The sequence below is a fragment of the Aotus nancymaae genome, unplaced genomic scaffold, assembly GCF_030222135.1.
Source record: "Aotus nancymaae isolate 86718 unplaced genomic scaffold, 86718_ANA_hifiasm-v0.15.2.pri h1tg000016l, whole genome shotgun sequence".
Classification (NCBI taxonomy): domain Eukaryota; kingdom Metazoa; phylum Chordata; class Mammalia; order Primates; family Aotidae; genus Aotus; species Aotus nancymaae.
The window spans coordinates 11,029,176-11,051,352 of record NW_026988428.1 but is presented as its reverse complement, the minus strand read 5'-3'; the positions used below and the strand labels follow the sequence as shown (position 1 = coordinate 11,051,352).

Here is a 22,177-nt window from a genome sequence, read left to right as displayed (position 1 = left end):
TGTTAATTTCTGGGGAATATTCTGGACTGGATTAATAAAACCAGTGTATAAGACTCGGGGGAAAAGGAGCTTACTAGAAAAGACACTGTGGAATAAAGTGAGGATGCAAACTGCCCTTCAGTGTCCAATGACTTTCAACTCCTGTGTATTAGAAAGGTAGATTCTTGAGCCAGATGGTGTGACCTACCACTTACTAGCACTCTGATCTGGAGCAAATTACATAATCTTTATAAGTCTCAGTTTACTCATCAGTAAAAAATAATAATAGTCTTTACTTTGTACAGTTATGAGGATTAGTAAGATAGCACATGCAAAACACTCAATAAATGGACTCATTACTGTGCTGGTCTTCAAACTGCATTCTACTCTGCCTTAAAAAACACAGGGAAGCACACTGAGAGCTTCAAGGAGGGCGCAGAAAAAAAACCTAGAATGTGGAGCTTGCCACCTGCATCTGCCTCCAGAACTTTTCACATATATTTTTGTTCCAAATAGAGATCTTATTGCTAACAGTAAAACTCAAAGAACAAAACAAACCAAATATTAAAAACACTGCTGTAGTTACAGCAATCTAAGATTTTAGCAAGGCAGTTATTTTAGAATGTTTCAAAATATTCATGTAAGAAACAATATGGTTTTACTATCCTAAATAACATTAAATACATCTAAGTGGCTAAACCACAGTAAAATGTTGTCAACCTAAAGGGTAAAGAGGGGTGACCCTGAGTGGGAGGGAAGGATGGTACAGCAGATACTCAGAAGCAGGCTGGAGAAGGCTTTTTAAAAGTAGGCGTGCCCCTAACTAGGAGTTTCTGAGATGTCTCTTGTGTATAACAGTTTCTTGTAAGATCCTTGTGGATAAATGGTATGATTATCATGTTTGCTGCTAAAAGAACATTTGGAGGAACAGTAGATATAACAGATCAAAAATTTAAAAAGATTTTGTTATCTAATGATGGGCTGAATATAACAAGAGAAATGTAAGGTGTCAAAACAAAGTCCTAGTCTTGTGTTCAAAAACCAAGCACATTAAGTATAGATTGGAAATGTGAACAGCTGAAAATTAAAAGCTCATTGAAACCAAAATATAATGTGGCTGATAAAGAAAGCTACTGCTGAAGGAACAGAAAAAAATTAGCAAATAAGAAGTGAGAGTTCAATTCACTTTGCTGATCAGATGACAGGGGAGATTCTACACCTAGAGAATAAATGGAAAAATGCCAATGGAAGTATTCAAATAGATAATGCATTTCTCTGGCCATGGTAAAAGGGACTGATGCATTTTCTAAAGGCCCTTAATGGGCTATTAAATCTAAAAGAAAAATCTTTTAACTTTTTGTAGAATTTTTCATATTAGAATCTCTTGAAAGAAGGTACTAATTCTTATAAATTATTTGCCGTATTTCCAAACACCAATTATAGAAAATTATTATTCTTACTTTTCTTCTCCTTTTTCTTCTCATCTTTCTTCTCTTCCTCTTCACCTCCAGCTCCAAGTAAGGTAAAGATAATTCCAGTTTGAGAATTTACACCTACAGCTGTAACTACCATTCTTCCAGAGCCTTCCATTACATGAGTACCTATAACCAAAAACACAGTTTGTTTTTAAAAATTCTAATAGATTTCCTTGCTACCACCAAATTTCAAACTTTAGTAATTATTGTTTTTAACATCCTCAACATTTAAGAAAATAATTTTTTTTTTTAAAGACAGGGTTTTGGTCACCCAGGCTAGAGTGCAATGGTGTGAACACGGCTTACTATAGCCTGGATCTCCTGGGCTGAAGTAATCTCCTGTGTCACCCTCCTGAGTAGCTGTGACCACAGGTACACGCCACTACACTCTGCCTTTATTTATTTATTTATTTTTTGAGATGGACTCTTGCTCTGTTGCCAGGCTGGAGTGCAGTGGTGTGATCTCAGTTCAATGCAACCTCCACCTCCCAGGTTCAAGCGATTCTCCTGCCTCAGCCTCCCGAGTAGCTGGAACTACAGGCGCGAACCAACACATCCACCTAATTTTTGTATTTTCAGTAAAGACGGAGTTTCACCATGTTGGCCAGGGCGGTCTAGATTTCTTGACCTCGTGATCCATGCGCCTTGGCCTCCCAAAGTGCTGGGATTACAGGTGTTAGCCACCGTGCCTGTTCTACTCTGCTAATTAAAAAAAATTTTTTTGGTAGAGATAAGGTCTCACTATGTTGCTCAGGCTGGTCTCAAACTCCTGGGCTCAAGCAATCCTCCCGTCTTGGCCACCCAAAGTGCTGGGATTACAGACATGAGTCACCATGTCTGGACTAATAAGATAAATTTAGTAAGAAATTAAATAAAACTTAAATTTTTGTGCTTAAGGTTTTAACTCTAATCAACCATATCCAAGTTCGAAGCTCAATCTACTACTTGCTTACCATGTAATATTGGGTAAATTGGCTTACCATGTAATATTGGGTAAATTGTAACAACTCAGTTCCCTGTCTGTACACTTCATAGAAATATAATGAGATTTACATTTCTCATATAAGCCTATAAATGTTAAAGAACTTAACAAACTGCCTGGAATTTGTGGGGGTTCAATGAATGCTCATTATTATTAATTGTAACCTAAAGTATGAGGGACACTAGTTATTAGCTTCGCCATTAAAGTGCAGGGAAAACAAGAAATATAATTCAAGATAGTGAAACAATATTTACTGAGTACTGTATTTACCGTTATACTATGTATAACTGACAATTTATTTCTTTTAACAATTCTGGTTTTCTCCAGACTCCAATTTTTTAGGTTCTATTTTGCCTTACCACAGGTAATCAGATGTTGGCAGTGAATGTGCTCAGGCAAAGTAAACAGTTTTTAGTCTTGGTCATATCCCCACCACTAACTGAATACTGCTTTTAAAAATCTAAACTTAAGAAGCCAAGAACAGCAGTCAGAGATGGCATCACGAGAGTACATTTAAAAATAAATGCATGTCATGTTTTTCAGTACATTTTTGGAATGGGGAAATAAATGCAGAAAAACTTTCCCACCCATACTGCGATAAGGGACTCTACGAAATTATTTCAGCCTTTTCTTAAATGTGGAAAATTTATATAGAGTTCTCCTAGTATACTTGGTGTGTTAGGAACCTGAGTCTACATAAAGCTTACCAGTCATCTCTGTTAAAACAGAAAAGGACCAAAGTTCAGTTAAAGAAAATCAACCTGAAGAGCTAAGCACTATGTAAACAAGTGAGATGTACATAAAAGTCCATGCAGTATACATAGCAAACAGGAGACTATCTTAGTTTGTTATACATTGTGGTCTCGTTAATCTGTGATGGTAAGTATGATTAGATAGCTTCCCTCTCCTTTGGAAAAATTATAGATTTATTTGGTTAACATTAACTACAGTTTCTTAGAGCATGGTAAGGGAAGTAGAATGAGTTAACACATTATACTTAAATACATTATACTTATAAATCCAAGATCTTTCTGGCTATGAATTACAAGCACAACAATACAAAGAAAAATCCAAACAGAGTGTGAATGTTCTAAGTGGCACAGGATACTGAAGGTATATGCATCTCAAAATTTTTTTGATGAAACCTAAGTCTATATTAGAATTGGAATTTTTATCCTATTTCTAATGGTGTTTATAAATGTAATTACTCTGATTTTTTGCAGTAAGATTTTCTGGCCAGTATAAATGTGTATGGTTCTTTACAATAACCTTCTTTTGGCACACATATATAAATCTTGAAAAGTTATGCTTAAACTTAGGTTTTGTCTAAAGTTGTGATTCTAGCTTAACTGACCCTTGCAATATCACAGGTTTGACTCTGGTTTCAGCAGCAATCGTCTGACAATGTATGAAATGTTGGCAATCTATCAACATCTGATAATGACAGAAGACAGGCTACATTTAGTTTTCCCAAAACTCTAGTATAAATTCAATCTAACAAGTACAGTTCTGATAGGCAATTTCATAAATTCCATAAAGAATACTGGGAAATTAAGAATAGGAACCTTAGAACCTAACAGTTAAAAGAATATGATTTTGCGGGAATTTGTGATACTGTGGTTTCCTCTCATGCAGTTTTGGAAGAAAACTTGTAATTTTTCCCTCCATTCCTTCTATTTCATATCTACTTACTTCAAGCTATCACAATGAGGTTATTACAAGAGCCTCCCAAGCAGTCACCCTCCATTGCAAACAGTATCCTCACCTATCCTTCCCTTCTCCGATCCCAGAACATATCTTAACCATGTGCAAATTCAATTCTGACTAGATGGAGGTATGACTGCTAGACCTATTGTTGGTTAGTCATATAATACTAGATAGTTTGTATCTCAAACTAATTCTTTAGCAGTTAAATGAAGGAGTTGGATTAGGTAAACTTTAAGGATTTTACTAGTTCTTAAGAAAAAACAACCTGTCCTTTGGAGATCACAGAGAAATCATTAATTTGCTTTAAACATAAAATCATTCTTTTATATTTCAGTAGGCATTAAGAATAGTCATGATACAAAATAAAAGACCAACTCAATAGATATCATTAGGCCTCTATTTCAGTTTTATCATTACACTAGCACAAACACTGAATCTCAAATCTCTTGATTTGTTGGACTCTGCTCTCTCATTTGTAAAATACAGCTCTGCATTCAAAGATTTCTAATATTTTTGTCAGTTTACAAAAAAAAAAAGTCACCAACCATTACAACAGTAGAGGGTAGCATAAAATACAGATTCCTCTTTATATTACTGACTTTTAGGAAAATGGTGCTTGCTGACAATGGTACACAGTTGTGGAAGCGGAAAGTGTTCAAAGATATAAAAGAAATTTGTACCTGATAGAAGTAAGGGATCCTTATCTAAAGACTTTTTAACATGATCTGATTCACCAGTCAAAGAGCTTTCATCAATTTTAAGATCGTTGCCTTGAATAAGTATGCCGTCAGCTGGAAGAAGATCACCTAAAATAAAAAGCAATGATATACTAAACTATAAACAAGATTACAGTAATTTTATGTTTACTGTCAGATGTATTGCTCTTTTTACTTACCATATTTCACTTGAGCAATATCTCCAACAGTAATGTCAGCTACAGGTATCTGAATGACCTGACCACCCCTGATGACAGTGAACTTCTGTTCTTGTTCAATTCGGCTCTGCAAACCTCTAAACTGTTTTTCCTTACTCCAGTCATTGAAAGCTGTTACTAACACCACACACACTACAGACAAGAGGATTGCAGCTCCTTCAATCCAACCAGTTTCACCTTCACCTTCTTCCTCCCCAACAGAAACTTCTCCACAAACTATTTGGAAAGAAAGAAAATGCTTATCAAAACAAGATTCTGAACTGATGACAACATACATATAAGTCTAAATCATATTTTTGTGTTAATTATGTTTATCAATTGTACATACAGCAATAACTACTTTATTAAATTCAAAGCATTCCACAAGAACTCTTACTATGTCACTTTCAAGTTCTCTGCCTCTGAGATTCTCAATCTCAGGAGATGGAGGAAGTCTAGGTAGTTAAGAGTAAGGACACTGAAGGAAATAAAATATCAGTCCTAAGGGAAGTTACTTATTTCTGAGACCTGGTTTCTTCATCTGTCAAATTATGATACCACTACCTATTCCAGAGTTATTGTGAGGATTAAATGTGAGGATACCTGTAAAGCAGGTACAGCAGTGGCTAAGGCTTTCTTCACACTCAACCAAGGGTTAACGATATTGTTACATATGACAGACAAGATATACATGAAAAGTCAGTATTATGTGAAACACATGAATCATATGTACTATGTCATTTTTTTACTGAACTGTGATCAAAGCTTGGCTTTTATAACATGAAAAGTTAAGTAAAGTGCTACTTGTTATTCCAACTATTTGAGCCCATGCTAGGTAACAGACACTATTTTAGGAGTTAGAAACTCCTCAGTAGTGAATAAGACACACAAGCTCCCTCTCCTCATGGAATCCATATTCATATTGGGGACGGTGTATGAAGAATTCAGATAATAATACACAAATAATTAATTTCACTTATCAAAAAGTGCCATGGAGAAAATTAAACAGTGAAGTGCTATTAAATGAAGAAAGAGGTCGAGTGAGCAGAGAAGGCCCCTCTGAGGTATCCATGACATTTGAGCTACGAACCAAATGTTGGTAGAGAACCAGCCATACAAATCTAAGAAAAAAAAAATACAGGTAGAGTGTAAAGTCAGTACAAATGCCCTAGGGCAGCAGAGAGATCAGAAAAGGATCAGGGTGGGGAGAACAGACCCAGAACTGTATAGTCAATAATGGTGAAGAACAATACAACAGTGGTTTTTGACTTCAGGCTGTAATCTAGTTGTAAGTCCAAAATCAATTCAGTGGCTCATGACCAGCATTCTGAAAAACGAAACAAAACAAAATAGAAAGGACAGAGATATAGTAAGGATAAGTGTTATTTCCTAAAATGTTGATTACTTATAAATTCACAGGAAGGAATATAGGCTTCTGGGTTGCTATGTGAAGTTATTTCTTTTTCAGTTGAAGTGAAATGTCTGAAAGCCACTGGTTCTCTTAAACAGACAAAACGCGAGGATTATTCAGAAAAAAATGAGTAAATAAATGACACCAGAAATGATTAAAGCATGTTCAAGCATGGCAAACACAGATTGAAGAAAAAAATCTGAGGTGTGAGGGCACTGACTAAAAAACAATCTAGGAGGGAAGACAGGGAATGAAGTAAGATCAATTGGGAATGAAATATAACAGTTACAAAAACAGTTAACAAAAAAAATCCTGAGAACCACCAGCAGGATTCAACCATCAATGCGAGGAAGAAGTAGGATAATCCAACAGAACCTCCTCCAACCCAAATACCAGAATTTCTATTTTAATTATTTTCAAGCTCAATAAATCACCATGTGTCACTGTGTATAACAGCCAGTTAAGTGATTTTATGATTTACATGCTGTTAGACAGTCAAAGCTGTAAGAATGACTCTCCCCACTAGCCAGAAGACAGGAGATTAACTCTGAATTAGAGCAAGTTTAGACTCAGGATCAGATGACAGTTGAAACACCACGCTGACCACTTTCACCAACTTGGAAACACAGCTAACATATTATCCAAGTGAAGCATTTCACTGGGTTTTGATGTCATTTATTACACAAAAAAAGCAATACTTTATAACAACTTGCAAAAACAACAGACTGACATCAGACAATGAAATTTGTCAGTCATATTTTAACAAATTCCTTTGCATAACTGGTGGGTAGGGATCATGAAAATGAGTATGATTTAATAACTACACTTTTCCCACTTGGATTTATATAATGTGTGTTTCTTTTCAGCTATGAGACATTAAAGCCAAGTTCTGAAATTAATCAAACTTAGACCTATATCAGGTTAACAATAATGTTTTATGGCTACAAGAAAAAAGCAAATGTTAAATTTTATTTTATTTTATTTTTTTTGAGACAGAGTCTTACTTTGTTGCTCAGTGTGGGGTGCTGTGGTGCCAATGTGGCTCACTGAAGCCTCAGCCCTCAACCACCCAGGCTCAAGCAATTCTCCCACCTGAGCCTCCCAAGTAGCTTAGACCACAAGGTGAGTGCCACCATGCCAGCTCATTTAAAATTTTTTTTATAGAGATAGCATCCTGCCATGTTGCCCAGGCTGGCCTTGAACTCCTGGTTTTAAGCAGTCCTCCCACCTCAGCCTCTCAAAGTGCTGGGATTACAGGTGTGAGCCACTGTGCCCAGCTTTGTCTTTTACTTTCAATTTTTATTTTTTATATAAGCTTAAAATATACAAATTATATATAGTTATAAATATAATTAACAAATGCATAATTTGGAAGTACATGCACATTTTTTTCCTGATAGCGTAAATAACCAAAAAAGTTTAAAGATCAATGCAACAGAGGTTAAGGAGGGGAAAAAATTATAGACAATTATACAATTTTCAGCCCTAAATCTGACATGTATATTCATCACTAAACTACTGAATATTTCAAAAGGGAACTTGAAACAAATTAATGACATATATCATATATAGTTCTCTACATCATACAGAAAAGTCCAAAATAATCTTGAAATAGTACAAAATATAAATCCTTTCCTATTGATGATTACAAATTTTTAAAGCAGTTATAGGAGAAAAATGATCAAAGTTACAAAATGACTATAGCTTACAGTTATATATGTATAAATATATGAAGATTTTAACATTTTCAGTAAAGTCCAAGCTAAAATACAAAAATCTGTATTATCAAAGATGCTCTCTTGTAAATATATTCAACTATCACTTCTCGGCCTTTTGGCTAAGATCAAGTGTAGTAAATATATTCAACTGAGAGACATACACAATCTAAATTCAGTCAATACTCTCTACCGCAAGCCAAATATTCCATTTTAAAACCTCCTAGTTGAGCTATTCCTTGGGTGATGTATCAAGTGTGTACATTAATAGTATAGAGAAGTAGTTTTCAAAGTGCTATTGTGAAACCTGAGGGGGATTCCTATTTTCATAATTTGAAGACATAATTATTGGCCTCATATTTCATTAATGAATAACAGAATTTTCCAAATATTACATTACATGTGATAATGTGACATATTAAATACACAAGCAGATATGAGAACCCAGCTGCCTTCAATTAACCTGGGCGTTAAAGAGGTATGACATCACTCTACATTATTTCACTTAAAATTTCATTATTGGGGGGAACACTTTTCATCAAAATGCTATGTGAATATGAATACATTATTATCTTAAAATGCATTGATACATATTTTGTCCACCTTTACTGCAGTATGATTGATGAAACTGCATACATTTAGGGTATACAAAAAAATTTTTTGATATTAGGTATACACTGTGAAATAATTGCCACAATCAGTTAACATATCCATCACCTCATATAGTTACTTTTGTGGTGAGAACACATTGATAAATATTTTAAAATGTTTCCATTTTAATTTAGAATATAATAAATATTTATGAGAAAAATTCATATAATCAGAACCTCTTTGGAGTCCTCATTACTCCAAGAGCTTAAAGAGGTCTTGATACCAAAAAGTTTGAGAATCTCTGTTATGCAGATATCAGTAACTAAAGACTTATTTACGGTTTGGGCTATAGCATATATGTTCATATCAAATAATATTAGTAAGAAATTGTGATCAGATTTCTATACCTGCAGATTTACAAATAGATTCCTTTTAAGCAAGTTACCATACCTCAGTGTTGAGATATAACATAACAAAAAGATACATGTAGTATATTAACAAATGATTTTTTTAAAAGCAAGCCTGGGTGCGGTGGCTCACGCCTGTAATCCGAGCACTTTGGGAGGCTGAGGCGGGCAGATCACCTGAGGTCAGGAATTTGAGATCAGACTGGCCAACACGGTGAAACCCTGTCTCTATGAAAAATATAAAAATAAGCCAGGCATGGTGGCGCATGCCTACAGTCCCAGCTACTAAAGGGCTGAGGCAGCAAAACTGCTTGAACCTGGGAGATGGAGGTTGCAATGAGCCGAGATAGTGCCACTGCACTTCAGCCTGGGTTAACAGAGTGAGACTCTGTCTCTCTCTCTCTCTCTCTATATATGTATGTATGTATGTATGTATGTATGTATGTATGTATGTGTGTACATGTATAAATGAATACTAAATAACTTTTCACTATGGAGCAAAAAATCTTTATATGTTTCATTAAGAACTTCTGGTGAACTCTGACTCTTCTGGTGAACACTGACAGCTCTAGATTGTCTTCTCAGTTGGATTTTAATACCTGTATCTCCTTTAACAAATTTAGCAAAGGACCTGCCACTACATTTTACAAAGGAAGCAGTTTGAATTCCAAAAAGATTTGTCCCAGAACTTGCTGGTAATAAATTCCACTTCTTGAAAATATTTTTCTTTTGTTTTCTAAGAAAATTAAAATGTTCCAAGTAAAAATCTTTTAATAATCTGCTAACTCAATTCCAGAAAACTAATTCCCAATATTCTATAGTGACAGCTAGGTAGGTGGAAAACTGAAAAAATTCAGCTGTATGTTAAGATGACAGGACCTCTCTTTTCAGATAATCACATACATCTACGTACCATCATACATTTACATATATGAGTGCTCATAGACACACGACACATACTTAAAAATCTTAAAGAATAAAAGGGTATAGCAGGAATCTCTAAGAAGAGGGATTTCCAGTGAATGTTATTTCCTCTGGACTGTCTTCACTCACCCCTGATTTTTTTAAACAGTAAAATAGGTACTACTTATTTAATAAAAATAAATGTTTAAAAAATAATTTATCTCAACACTGATAAAAATATTGTCTAAATCCTTTATAGTGATTTTCAAACAGAGGCAACTCTGCCCCCTATGGGACACACAACAAAGTCTGGAGATGTTTTTAGTTGCCTCACGGGGGCGGTGGGGTGGGGTGCACGATGAATAAGATGACAAAGAAATTTGTTGCTCAAAATGGCAGTCATGCTGCTGGTGAGAAAACCATGATATACACTAATCTTGGATAAACTGGTTTATACTGTGTCGAAATTTCTTTAAAGAAAAAGAATACAGTCCTTATATGAGCCTAGGTACATCTTTTAAATAATTACGTGATGATTGATAGAGTCTGGATGTTTGTCCCCTCCACATCTCATGCTGAAATATGATCCCTAGTGTTGAAAGCAGGGCCTAGTAGGAGGTGTTCGGAACATGGGGGTGGATCCCCCATGAATGGCTTGGTGCCCTCCCCATGGTGAGGAGTTCACCTAAGAGCTGGTTCTTTAAAAAGTCTGGCCCCGTCAAGACCATCCTGGTCAACAAGGTGAAACCCCGTCTCTACTGAAAAATACAAAAATTAGCTGGGCATGGTGGCGCACGCCTGTAGTCCCAGCTACTCGGGAGGCTGAGGCAGGAGAATTGCTTGAACCCAGGAGGCGGAGGTTGCGGTGAGCCGAGATTGCGCCATTGCACTCCAGCCTGGGTAACAAGAGCGAAACTCCGTCTCAAAAAAAAAAAAAAGTCTGGCCCCGTACAGCCTGCAGAACCTTTTCTCGTAATTTAGCCAGTCTCAGGTATCTTTTTTTTTGAGATGGAATCTTGCTCTGTCACCAGGATGGAATGCAGTGGTGTGATCTCGTCTCACTGAAACCTCTGCCTCCCAGGTTCAAGCGATTCTCCTGCCTCAGCCTCCTGAGTAGCTAGGACTACAGATGCGTGCCACCACGCCCAGCTAATTTTTGTATTTTTAGTAGAAACAGGGTTTCACCATGTTGGCCATGGTGATCTTGATCTCTTGACCTCATGATCTGCCCATCTCAGCCCCACAAAGTGCTGGAATAACAGGTGTGAGCCACTGTACCCAGCCCATTTTCTTATACAGCAACGCAAAGGAACTAACATAATCACCTTACCCAACTTTTAGAGTTAGCAAGTGTCTCTTCACCACTCGAAACATACAGAAATGAAGCTTTCACAAACAAAAATATTTTGGTGAATTAACCTTTTGATATGTAAAATACTATTGGTTTATTTTGTATTATAGCTACTTATATATAGAAACCAAAACATATGCTAGATTTCCTACCAGTTAAAGAATCTACCAGCAGAACTATTAATTTTAAATGAATTTTTTAAAAGGCAGAAGAAGAAATTTAAAAGAGAAAAGGCACAGAAAGATGGGAGAAAAAAACATTTGTAGCTACAAGTTAAAGCAAATCAATCACTCTATAATCTATTTCTCTGTTGGTCAGGAAACTCTGTATAGGTTGAGTATCCCTTATCTGAAATGCTTGGACCCAAAAATGTTTTAATTTTTTTCAGATTTGGGAATAACTGCATATATATAAAATGAGATATCTTGGGGATGAGACCCAAGTCTAAATATGAATTTATGTTTCATATACACCATATACACATAGCCTAAAGGTAATTTCATACAATGTTTAAAAAATAATCTTGTATATGAGACAAAATTTGTAGTAACTACTTATATGTGGAATTTTTCCATCATGCAGGTACTCAAAAATTTTGAATTTCAAAGCATTTTGGATTTTCATATTAGGGATGTTCAACCCACAGTATAATGGCAAGGAAATTTTCTATAATGGCAAGGAAATTACCCAAGTGGTATATATAGCAAAACATTTTAAGATTTTGAAAAATAATGAATTTGGGAAGAGAATAGAATTTCATTTTCATAATGACATTTTCCGAATAAACCAAAACTTAAAAACTGAAATTGTTTCATAGTATAGTGTTCTAAAGAACTGAAAAACTGTGATAGTAAAGACCATGTCATATACATGGCATAGGTCTGCATCAGACACACAGTCAGCATATACTGGATAGGTTATTTAACCTCTGTGCCTCACTGTAAAAGAGAGGTGACACAATCTAATTCATAGAGTTACTGTGAAAATTATCTGAGATAATGTACTTAAAATACTTAGAACAGTGCCTAGCACATAGCAAACATCAATAAATGCTGGCCAGCTATTACTATTATGCAATAACTAAATGAATTAGCTGAACTAGCATCAGACATCTCTTCCCCACCCTACCCCACCCCCATTTACTTACGTGCATTATCCCCTTCTGGAGGCTGATAAAAAGAAAGGCCCAATGATACTATGGCTGCAATTTCTAATATAATTAAAGTGACATCTTGTAATGCTTCCCATACTAATTGAAGAAAGGTTTTTGGCTTTTTAGGAGGTATAAAATTCTTTCCAAACACTGCTTCTCTTCTTTCTAAATCTGCAGGGTTTCCACTTAAACCTAATAAAAAGAAACAAATTTCAGTGAAGTTTTACTTCTTACAAATCAAAGTATCTATTTTTATTCAAAACACCTTAATTCATCACTCTAGATTGTAATTCCTAAGACCCTACCAAAATGTTTATTCTCACGCTTTAAGTGCACAGAATTTGAAGTACTGACAAACACGTGCAGGTCTTTAAAAGAACACTTTAAGTACATAAGTCAGGACTGGATTAAGAATTTTCACTCCCTTAACTGCTTATTTTTGTTTTTTATTTTGTTTGTTAGTGTTTTTTTGAAACAGAGTCTTGCTCTGTCACCCAGGCTGGTGTGCAGTGGTGCAATCTCAGCTCACAGCAACCTCTGCCTCCCAGGTTCAAGCCATTCTCCTACCTCAGCTTCTTGAGTAGCTAGGACTAGAGGTGCATGCCATCATGTCCAGCTAATTTTTGTATTTTTAGTAGAGACAGGGTTTCACCATGTTGGCCAGGCTGGTCTCGCACTCCTGACTTCAGGTGATCCAGCTGCCTCGGCCCCCCAAAGTGCTGGGATTACAGGCATGAGCCACCATGCCCGGCCAGAAATGCTTATTTCTGATTGTATTATCTTATACCATCTTGTAAATGTTAGCAATCCGAACTGTTATGACAGTTTGATGGTTTTCAAACATTTCCCTGACTTTAGGATATTTCCCCCCTCTAAAACTGGGAAGTTTATATATAAAGATATATATATGTATATAGATCTGATTTAGTTATTGCACCCTGGACAACTGTGAAAGTCTGATTTTTACTCTCATTTACTGAGTAACAGTGAAAAGTTAATCTATCACAAGCTCTACAAGCTTCTCTACTGAATTGTCTCTGCTAGATTGATAGAAGATTTGCAAGTCACAAAACAGGATACTTAGGATGACCTTTCTTAAAAGTACTAGGTGGTGCTATTGACTGTATCTATTGTCACTTAAGGTAAAAGGTACACTGTAGGATGCAACATTTGTCTGGAGTATGGAATTAGAAAGATATGAAGAGGTTAAGAGACAGCTAGTTGGATGAACATCCATTTGCCATTCCTCCATCCTACCAAGTAGGTCTTTAACTTTGTTGATCCTATCAAACCCAGATATATCCCAATTAGTTAATGCAAAGTGGTTACACATGTACATTATTGTTGGAGCATAACAGTACAGACAGCGGTGACAAATGACATTTTTCCTTAGTCTATTTAAGAATGCTAGAGAAGCTGGGCCCAGTGGCTCACACTTGTAATCCCAGCACTTTGGGAGGCAGAGGCGGGCGGATCACCTATGTCAGGAGTTCAAGACCAGCCTGGCCAACATGGCAAAATCCTGTCTCTACTAAAAATACAAAAAATTAGCCAGGTATGGTGGTGGGCGCCTGTAATCTCAGCTACTCAGGAGGCCAAGACATGAGAATTGCTTGAACCTGGTAGGCGGAGGTTGCAGTGAGCCGAGATCACGCCACTGCACTCCAGCCTGGGGGATAGAATGAGATTCTGTTTCCAAAAAAGACCAAAAAAAAAAAAAAGAATGAAGAAGACAGAGATAGAAGAAGAGATGAAGAAGACAGAGATAACCAGGATAATATCATTTCTGATTTGTCATATTAAACCTAACTTGAATTATGTTTTTGGCAAGAGCCTATTCCAGGAGAACATCAAAGGAGAAAGACAGGAAAACAGATTACTGTAAGGATCTCAGCTTTAAGTGCTTTAACTATTAATTTCACTGCTCAGACAGGCAAAGAGTAGAAGATGGAAAATAAAATACATTATTAGAATAAATAATGAGAAATGAACATATAGCTTTAAGGTAATTATTTACTTCATTGAAGGATTCAACAAGATTCAAAGATTCCAGAACACATTTCACTAGCAATTATAACAGGGTCCATACTAGGCAGTATAGAAAGTATTTTAGATTTCTCAGTTGAAAAAGAAAAAAAAGGATTTATCATTTGAAAGCTTCCAAAGAGCTCTAATTTTTAAGACAGAGTCAATGGAAAGCAAGGCAGCAAAGGACTGCAGGAATAAGGATGAGATAGGTCCATGGGTTGGTTTGTCTTGTCTTGTGTTTGAATGCTCTTACTAGCAAAAAAAAGATAAAAATTCCTCTCTTTCCCTCTACTGGTCTCTAATTTTTAAAGAAATTTGTTTGGAGATAGTGGTTATATCAGCCTCACACTGATATATGGTATAAAGACTACCATTAATCGCATACATAGCACATATCTGTAACACCTGATAATTAAGCATCACCACTAAAAAATAATTGGCCAAATCTTAACTTATATTGATTATAACAGGGACCAATATTTTATGTTACCACTGAAAAGAACAGTCACAGAGCTAAAGACAGCTTTAAAACATATCTTGGAGAGAATATGGGATGTAAAGGTCTTAAGTGTTATAATTCCTCTAAACTACAAACACACACGAAAGCACACTCCTAGGACATGATACCAATAAAGCTGTCTGGTTTAAGAAGCAGAAGACCTAGGTTCCAGTTCACCTACTGAAATCTTGTGCAAGTCATTTAACTCTCTGGGGGTCAAGGGAGGGCACTAATAGCAGTTGGCTGAACTTACAATGTTGTTTTGAAGGAACAAAAGAGAAGGTATAAAGAGCTCAAAAATCATAAACAACGGGGCAACTGTTAAATAAGGGGAACACAAACTATAAACTGAACACTATAGGTATTAATTCATTAATAATAAATGTACACAATCTAAATATATTAAAACTAACAGCTCTGCAACAATGGTCTGTTTCCCAATAGATATTTACTGAATGTTTACTACTTCCAGGGACTGTTCTACATGCTGAGGAGTCAGTGTGAACAAGAACATTCAATAAGTTTATATTATCCTGGAGGTAGACAGTAGACAATTAAAATAATTACAGACAAGTACAATGAAGACAATTAAAAAGGGCCACTAGAACTCTCCTAGTGGGCTACATTAGCCTTTCTAAGGAGTTAACATTTGGCTTCAGTCTGAAGTTTGAAGGGTCAAGGGTGAGAAGACTTTAGAGCAGAGCATTTCCAGCAGCACAAAAGCAAATACAAAGGCCCAGAGACCAAAACAAGATTAGAAGATTTATGAGCCAGAAGCAAAGCCACTGCAGCTAAAACCTAGTGACCCAGAAGGAAAGAAGAGAGGGTCAAAATGGAAAAAGTGGCCAAAGCCAACATCACAGGGGTTAGGGAGAAAGGAATGGCATTCTCACCTTAAGGGCAATTAAAACCATTAAAGCAGGGTAGTGATAACAAATCTGCATTTTAGGAAAATCACATAAATTACTATCTGGAGGAAACTGAAGACAGCAAGAGTGAAGGGAAAAACCAGTTGGGAGGCTGCTACTTACAAAGGAGAGATGATGGTGCTTGAATCTGGGTTTTAGAAGTGGAGGCAGAAGGGGATAAGTGGGTCTGCCAGGTATTTTGGAAGGAGATCAGACAATGTACTTAAGGATTGGATGTAGGATGAAAGGGAAAGAATGTTTTTGCTTCTGTTTTTTGGTGAGGGGGGTAGTCTCCAAGCACTTAAGTGGGCAAATGGTAGTCATTTTCCAACACAGGGCAGATTTTGAAAATTGAGGAAAGGGGAGGGAGGAGTTAATGGTTCTGTTTCACAGATGTGACAAAACAAGTTGAGGTGTCTGGCAGACATCTGGCTATCCATATTCAGAACTCAAGGAGAAGTCTGAGCCAGAGTCATCTATACACAGATGATTCTGGAGCCACAAGCCCGATGAGAGCTCTCAGAAAGTTAAAGTAGACAAGAAGGGAGCTAGGCTGTGGCTACAGCACTGGAGCATCCAACACTGACGGTCAAAAAGGGGAGGAGAAGCCAAGGCACCTGAGAAGAAACAGCCAGTGAGGAAGGCAAAGAAGGCAGGGGAGGGGGGAACAAAACAAAACATGTGCAAGCAGTACTACAGAAGCCCAGAGACAAAAAGAGGTTTTAAAAAGATGATGTGGTTGACTATGGCAAATGATGTTAAAAGGCTGCGTAACAGATCAGATAATAGAACACTTTCTTTCACTAGATAGAGGCTGATGACCTTGTTAGGAATATTCCATTGCAAAGGTGTAGAAGAAAGTTTGATTAGAAAAGAGTTAAAAGGAGTGTAGGAATGAGCAAGTGGCAACAGTAAGTATAGATAACTTTTTCCAAGAGTGCGATCCAGTGGGCAGAAATAAATCAGTAAAGGTGAGTTAAAATGGGTTTTATTTGCATTTTGTTTTTTAAAACTAGGTATTAAGACCAGTGACTTAATGACAATGATCAAGTAGAGAAGACAACACTGATGATACAGGAGTAGAAGGGTAATAGCACAGGTAAGCCTCTGAAGAAGCCAGAGGCTATGGAATTCAGGGCTGCAATGTTTGTCTAACACAGATGCAGGAAGAGGCTTCTACTGTAAGAAGGTTGAAAATAAATTATGAGATATAGCTAAGCTGTATCTCATTGCCAGGTGGAACTGGCAATGAAATTACTGGTCCTAGTTTTAAAAAATATAAGTGATAATATCAAATTATTAGGAATAACTTATAAGTAAATATAATGAGAAATCTTCTGCCTAATTGGCTCAGTTAATTGTAGTGTAGGTCATGCATGGAATTGATCTTCTTATGGTCTAGTTAGCTTCACAAAGAAAAAATACAACCAAAACATATCAAAAGTAGCCTCAGAATTATATGCTTTTGGAGCCTGACTCCAACACTGTTTGGAGTAATAAAAGTCTGTATTTGTTCTATGAGTAGATAATAGCTCAAAAGTACTGTCTTTGTATTTGAAAAGAACAAACTATGAAATAAAATGTCAATTATATTAAGACCTTAATGTTTTATAAGAAAATGCAGCATCCCAATTTTGAGGACTAATAAAATTATGTCCCAATTTAGAAAATGAAGTGGGGGGAGTTTACTGGAATGTTGGATGCAGGTAGATTTAACTGACAATCACAGCTAACACACAGCACATACTACAGTCTTACCAAATGCTGTATTAGAAATTTTGTATTTGTGTATATATCATCATGTATATGTGTGTGTATATGTGTTTATATTACATGCACATATATGTATGTGATATGGTAAGGATGTTTATCCCTTCCAAATCTTATGTTGCAATGCAATTCCAAATGTTAGACATGGGGCCTGGCGGGGGTAATTGGATCATGGGGGTGAATTCTTCATGAATGGTTTAGCACCATCCCCTTGTTGATAAGTGAGTTCTTGCTCAGTAGGTTCATGCAAGATCTGGTTAAGAGTCTCCTTCTTTCACCCCCATGCTCATCATGTAACGTGCCTGCTTCTGCTTCACCTTCTGCCATGAGTAAAAGCACTCAGACTCCCCTAGAAGTCAAGCAGATGCCAGTGCCATGCTTCCTGTATAGCCCGAGGAACTGTAAGCCAGTTAAATCTCTTTTCTTTATAAATTACCCAGTCTCAGGTATTTCTTTATAGCAACACAAAAATGAACACGCACAGAAAATTGGTACTGAGGAGTGGGGCACTGCTATAAAGATACCTTAAAAAGTGGAAGCGCCTTTGTAACTGGGTAATGGACAGAGGCTGGAGTTTGGAGGGCTCAGAAGGAGACAAGGAGATGAGGGAAAGTCTGGAACTTCTTAAAGACTGGTTAAGTGGTTGTAACCAAAATGCTAATGGAGCTATGAACACTGAAGTCCAGGCTGACAAGTTCTTAGACGGAAATGAAAAACTTACGGGAACTGGAGCAAAGGTCACCATTGTTATGCCTTAGCAAAGAACTTGGCTGTATTGTATCAATGCCTGAGGGAGCTGTGGAAGTTTGAACTTAAGAGTAATGACCTAGGATATCTGGCAGAAAACGTTTCTCAGTAGCAAAACATTTAAGAACTAGCATGGCTGATTCTAACAGCCTACTATTAGATGCAGGAGCAAAGGAATGACTTTAAGCTGGAACTTATAATTAAAAGCGAAGCGGAGGGTAAAAGTTTGGAAAATCTGCAGCCTGGCCCTGCGGTAAAGAAGGAAAACACATGGACTGTGGTGCAATCACTTTCTAGAGAGATTAGCATGACTAAAAGAGAGCTGAGTGCTAATAGATAAGGCAATGAGAAAAAGACCTCAAAGGCATTTTCAGATCTTTTGGACAGCCCCTCCCATCACAGACCCAGCAGCCTCAGCGAAAGAATGGTTTCAAGGGTCAGGCTCAGGGTGCAGCTGTCTTGCTCAGCTTCAGGACACTGCTCCCTGCATCCTGGCTGGTTTGGCTCCAGCCTTGGCTCAAAGGGGCCCAGGAACACCATGGGCCGTAGCTCTGGAGGGTGCAAACCATAAACCTTGGCAGTTCCTATGTGGTATTAAGTTTGCAGATACTCAGAACGCGAGTGTGGGAGAAGCTTGGCAGTTTTCCCCACGATTTCAAAAGAAATATCAGAAGTCCTTGATGCCACAAGAGAAGCCTGCCTAGGGACAGAGCCCTCACGGTGAAACTCCACTAGGGCAGTGCCAAGGGGAATTGTATGGCTGGAGCCCCTAGAAAGAGTCCCCACCAGGGCACTGTGTAGTGGAGCTGTGGGAAGGGGGCCATTGTCCTCTATGTCCTAAAATGGTAGAGCCACTGGCTGTTTGCATCCTAAGCCTAGAAAAGCCTCGGTCACTCAACTACAACCTAAGAGAGTAGCCACAGGGGCTGCACCTATCTTATAAAGCCAAAGAGGCGGAGCTGGGCCTTAGGACTTCACCCTTTGTATCGGTCTGCCCTAGATACAGAATATGCAGTCCAAGAAGATTGTTTTTGGAACTTTAATGACTGTCCTGCTGGGTTTCAGACTTGTGTGCAATCTACTGCCCCTTTCTTCTGGCTGACGTCTCTCCTTTTTGAAATGGGAAGGTATACCCAATGCATGTACCACAATTGCATTTTGGCATAAACAGCTTGTTTCTGATCTCACGGGCTCATAAATAGGAGGAACTCATCTCCATATGAGATTTTGGACTTGGACTTTTCAATTAATGCTGGAATTAGTTAAAACTTTGGGACACTATTGAAAAGGCATGACTGTATTTTGAAATGTGAGGACATGAGATGGGGGGAGAGGGGCAAGGGTGGAATAATATGGTTTAAATGTCTGTCCCCTCCAAATCTCACATTGAAATGTGATTCCAAATGTTGGAGGTGGGGTCTAGTAGGAGGTGATTAGATCATGGGGGCAGATTTTTCATGGACAGTTTAGTACCATCCCCTTGGTGATAAGTGAGTTCTTGCTCAGTTAGTTCACATGAGATCTGGTTGTTTAAGAGAGTCTAGGACCTGCCTCTTCTATCTCCCACTCTCACCATATGATGTGCCTGCCTCCACTTCACATTCTGCCATGAATAAAAACTCCCTGAGGCCTCAACAGAAGCCAAGAAGATGCTGATGTCATGCTTGCTGTACAGGCTGCAGAACCGTGAGGCCAATTAAACCTTTCTTCTTTGTAAATACCCTGCCTCAGGTATTTCTTTATAGCAGTGCAAAAATGGACTAACACAGTCTGTATCATAGCGGGCCTATAGCAGCAGCCAACCTGACCTTCCTAAGTGAGGAACACAGGAAAACGTACAGACCAAGGAAGTACATAAAAATTTATGTTTATTCTTCTTGGGAAACAGTCTAATATTCTCATGATTTTCTCAGTTTCAAAAGAGGCAATCCCTTCCCTACCTGCAAATTTAAGAGACACTGGTCTAAAGTCAAACTTATGCTTTCTTTTCCAAAATGCCTACTATATCACTGTGCACTAAGCATACAAAGAGAAATGACTCAGACAGGATGTCTTTCCCTGCCACTTGCCCTCAAAGAGCTCATAGTTTGGTGGGGGAGACTGACAAGCAACCAGTTAAACACTCTGGGTTGTGTGTGTTTTGGGCTTTCAAACTTAAAGCTCAGGAGAAAATCCTGGACCTAATTACAGCAACCACCACTTAAAAAGCTTAGTGTCTCATTTGCTTTCTTGCCCTTTCAAGTCCATGAAGCCATGCCTCTTACAGAATACCACTTGGCACCTGCCTTTAATTTTTACAAATTCATTTATAAAAATGAATTCCTTGTTTAAGGTAGTACTCTGAATAACAAACACAATCCTAGGGCTGGAGGCCTGTATACCAGAAACCCTATTATTGAAAAGTCTAGCATTCAAAATAAAATACAACATACATAACACAGGACCACGATGAGATGAAAAATACATCAAAAGCTAGTGTAAAAATATAAGGATCAAAGAATGTGATTTAGATTATGAATAAGAAAATCAATGTGGGAAAACAACAAAGATACAGAAGAACAAACTGTGAAGGTAATTTTATGCAGTTAGGATGTTATAAGCAGGTTATTTTGGTATAAAAGTGCATTCTTGGATTCTGAGGAGTATAAGACAGATGATTTCTCTAACGGAGCCAAAAATATGAAGTTACAAGCCTCAATTCCAGTTAACCTTGAAATTTATAGTTTTAATTTCTTTAGGAGTTAGGATAATTAATCAGAACCACTGGGAAGTTTTTAATATGAAAATTATATCTGGTCAAAACACTTCCTATTTATTGACCAGTATGCATGACGATATTCTTCAAAACATATTGTTAGAAAACAAGTGATAAATTGGCAAGACAAACAGGAATCACACTAACACTATTTCTTGAATAGGGCACTCTGTTTTTTTCAGACAGGGTTTCACTCTTTCGTGAAATCACACGTGGCTCACTGCAGCCTTGACTCGGGCAATCCTCCCACCTCAGCCTCCTGAGTAGCTGGGATCACAGGTGTGTGCCACCACTCCCAGATTATTTTTGTTTTAAATGTTGCCCAGGCTGGTCTCGAATTCTTGGGTTCAAATGATCCTCCCACCTCAGTCTCCCAAAGTGCTAGGATCACAGGTGTGAAATACCACACCTGGCCAGGGTATGTGTTTTAAAGAACAAACTGATAAGCAGAATCTTAAACCAAATTTTTTTCCACCACATAATTCTAAAAAATTTTTTTCCCTATCAGAAATTACTACTGAGAAGAGGAAACACAGGTACCTCTTTCTTCATATCGCAACTCTTTTACAAGCTATGTGAACTGAACTTTTCTAACAGACAACATATAAAAAAGTTAAAAGCATGGTCTCTGAGTGAGACTCTGGGTAAGTTGTTTAACTTTTTTGTGTTGAGGGTTCTTTTGCTGTAAAATAGGAGAAACCTGTTAAAATATTAATTTGTTTTAATATTTTCAAGTGCTAATAGCTAACAGATGGAATAGAAAGTGTTATCCATCGTAAGGGTAGCCTATCATTTTTGTGGTTATTGCCTCAGAAATGTGTTGTTCCTCCATGCTTTATAGAAATCTAATATTGGCACCCCAATACTTCTGATTTCTCTTCTC

The 22,177-nt window shown here is 37.3% G+C and overlaps 1 protein-coding gene across 6 annotated transcripts in view; it reads right to left on the bottom strand.

Moving 5' to 3' along the window:
- ATP2B1 (ATPase plasma membrane Ca2+ transporting 1) overlaps positions 1-22,177 on the bottom strand; it is a 116,812-nt gene that overhangs the window by 39,284 nt on the left and 55,351 nt on the right. For all 6 annotated transcript variants that reach the window (XM_012469358.2, XM_012469355.2, XM_012469357.2 and 3 more), the window contains exons 3-6: positions 12,582-12,779; positions 5,039-5,293; positions 4,824-4,949; positions 1,440-1,580 (exon numbers count right to left, since the gene is read on the bottom strand). In XM_012469358.2, coding sequence (XP_012324781.2) covers positions 1,440-1,580; positions 4,824-4,949; positions 5,039-5,293; positions 12,582-12,779 — 720 coding nt within the window. The remainder of the gene's footprint in view (positions 1-1,439; positions 1,581-4,823; positions 4,950-5,038; positions 5,294-12,581; positions 12,780-22,177) is intronic.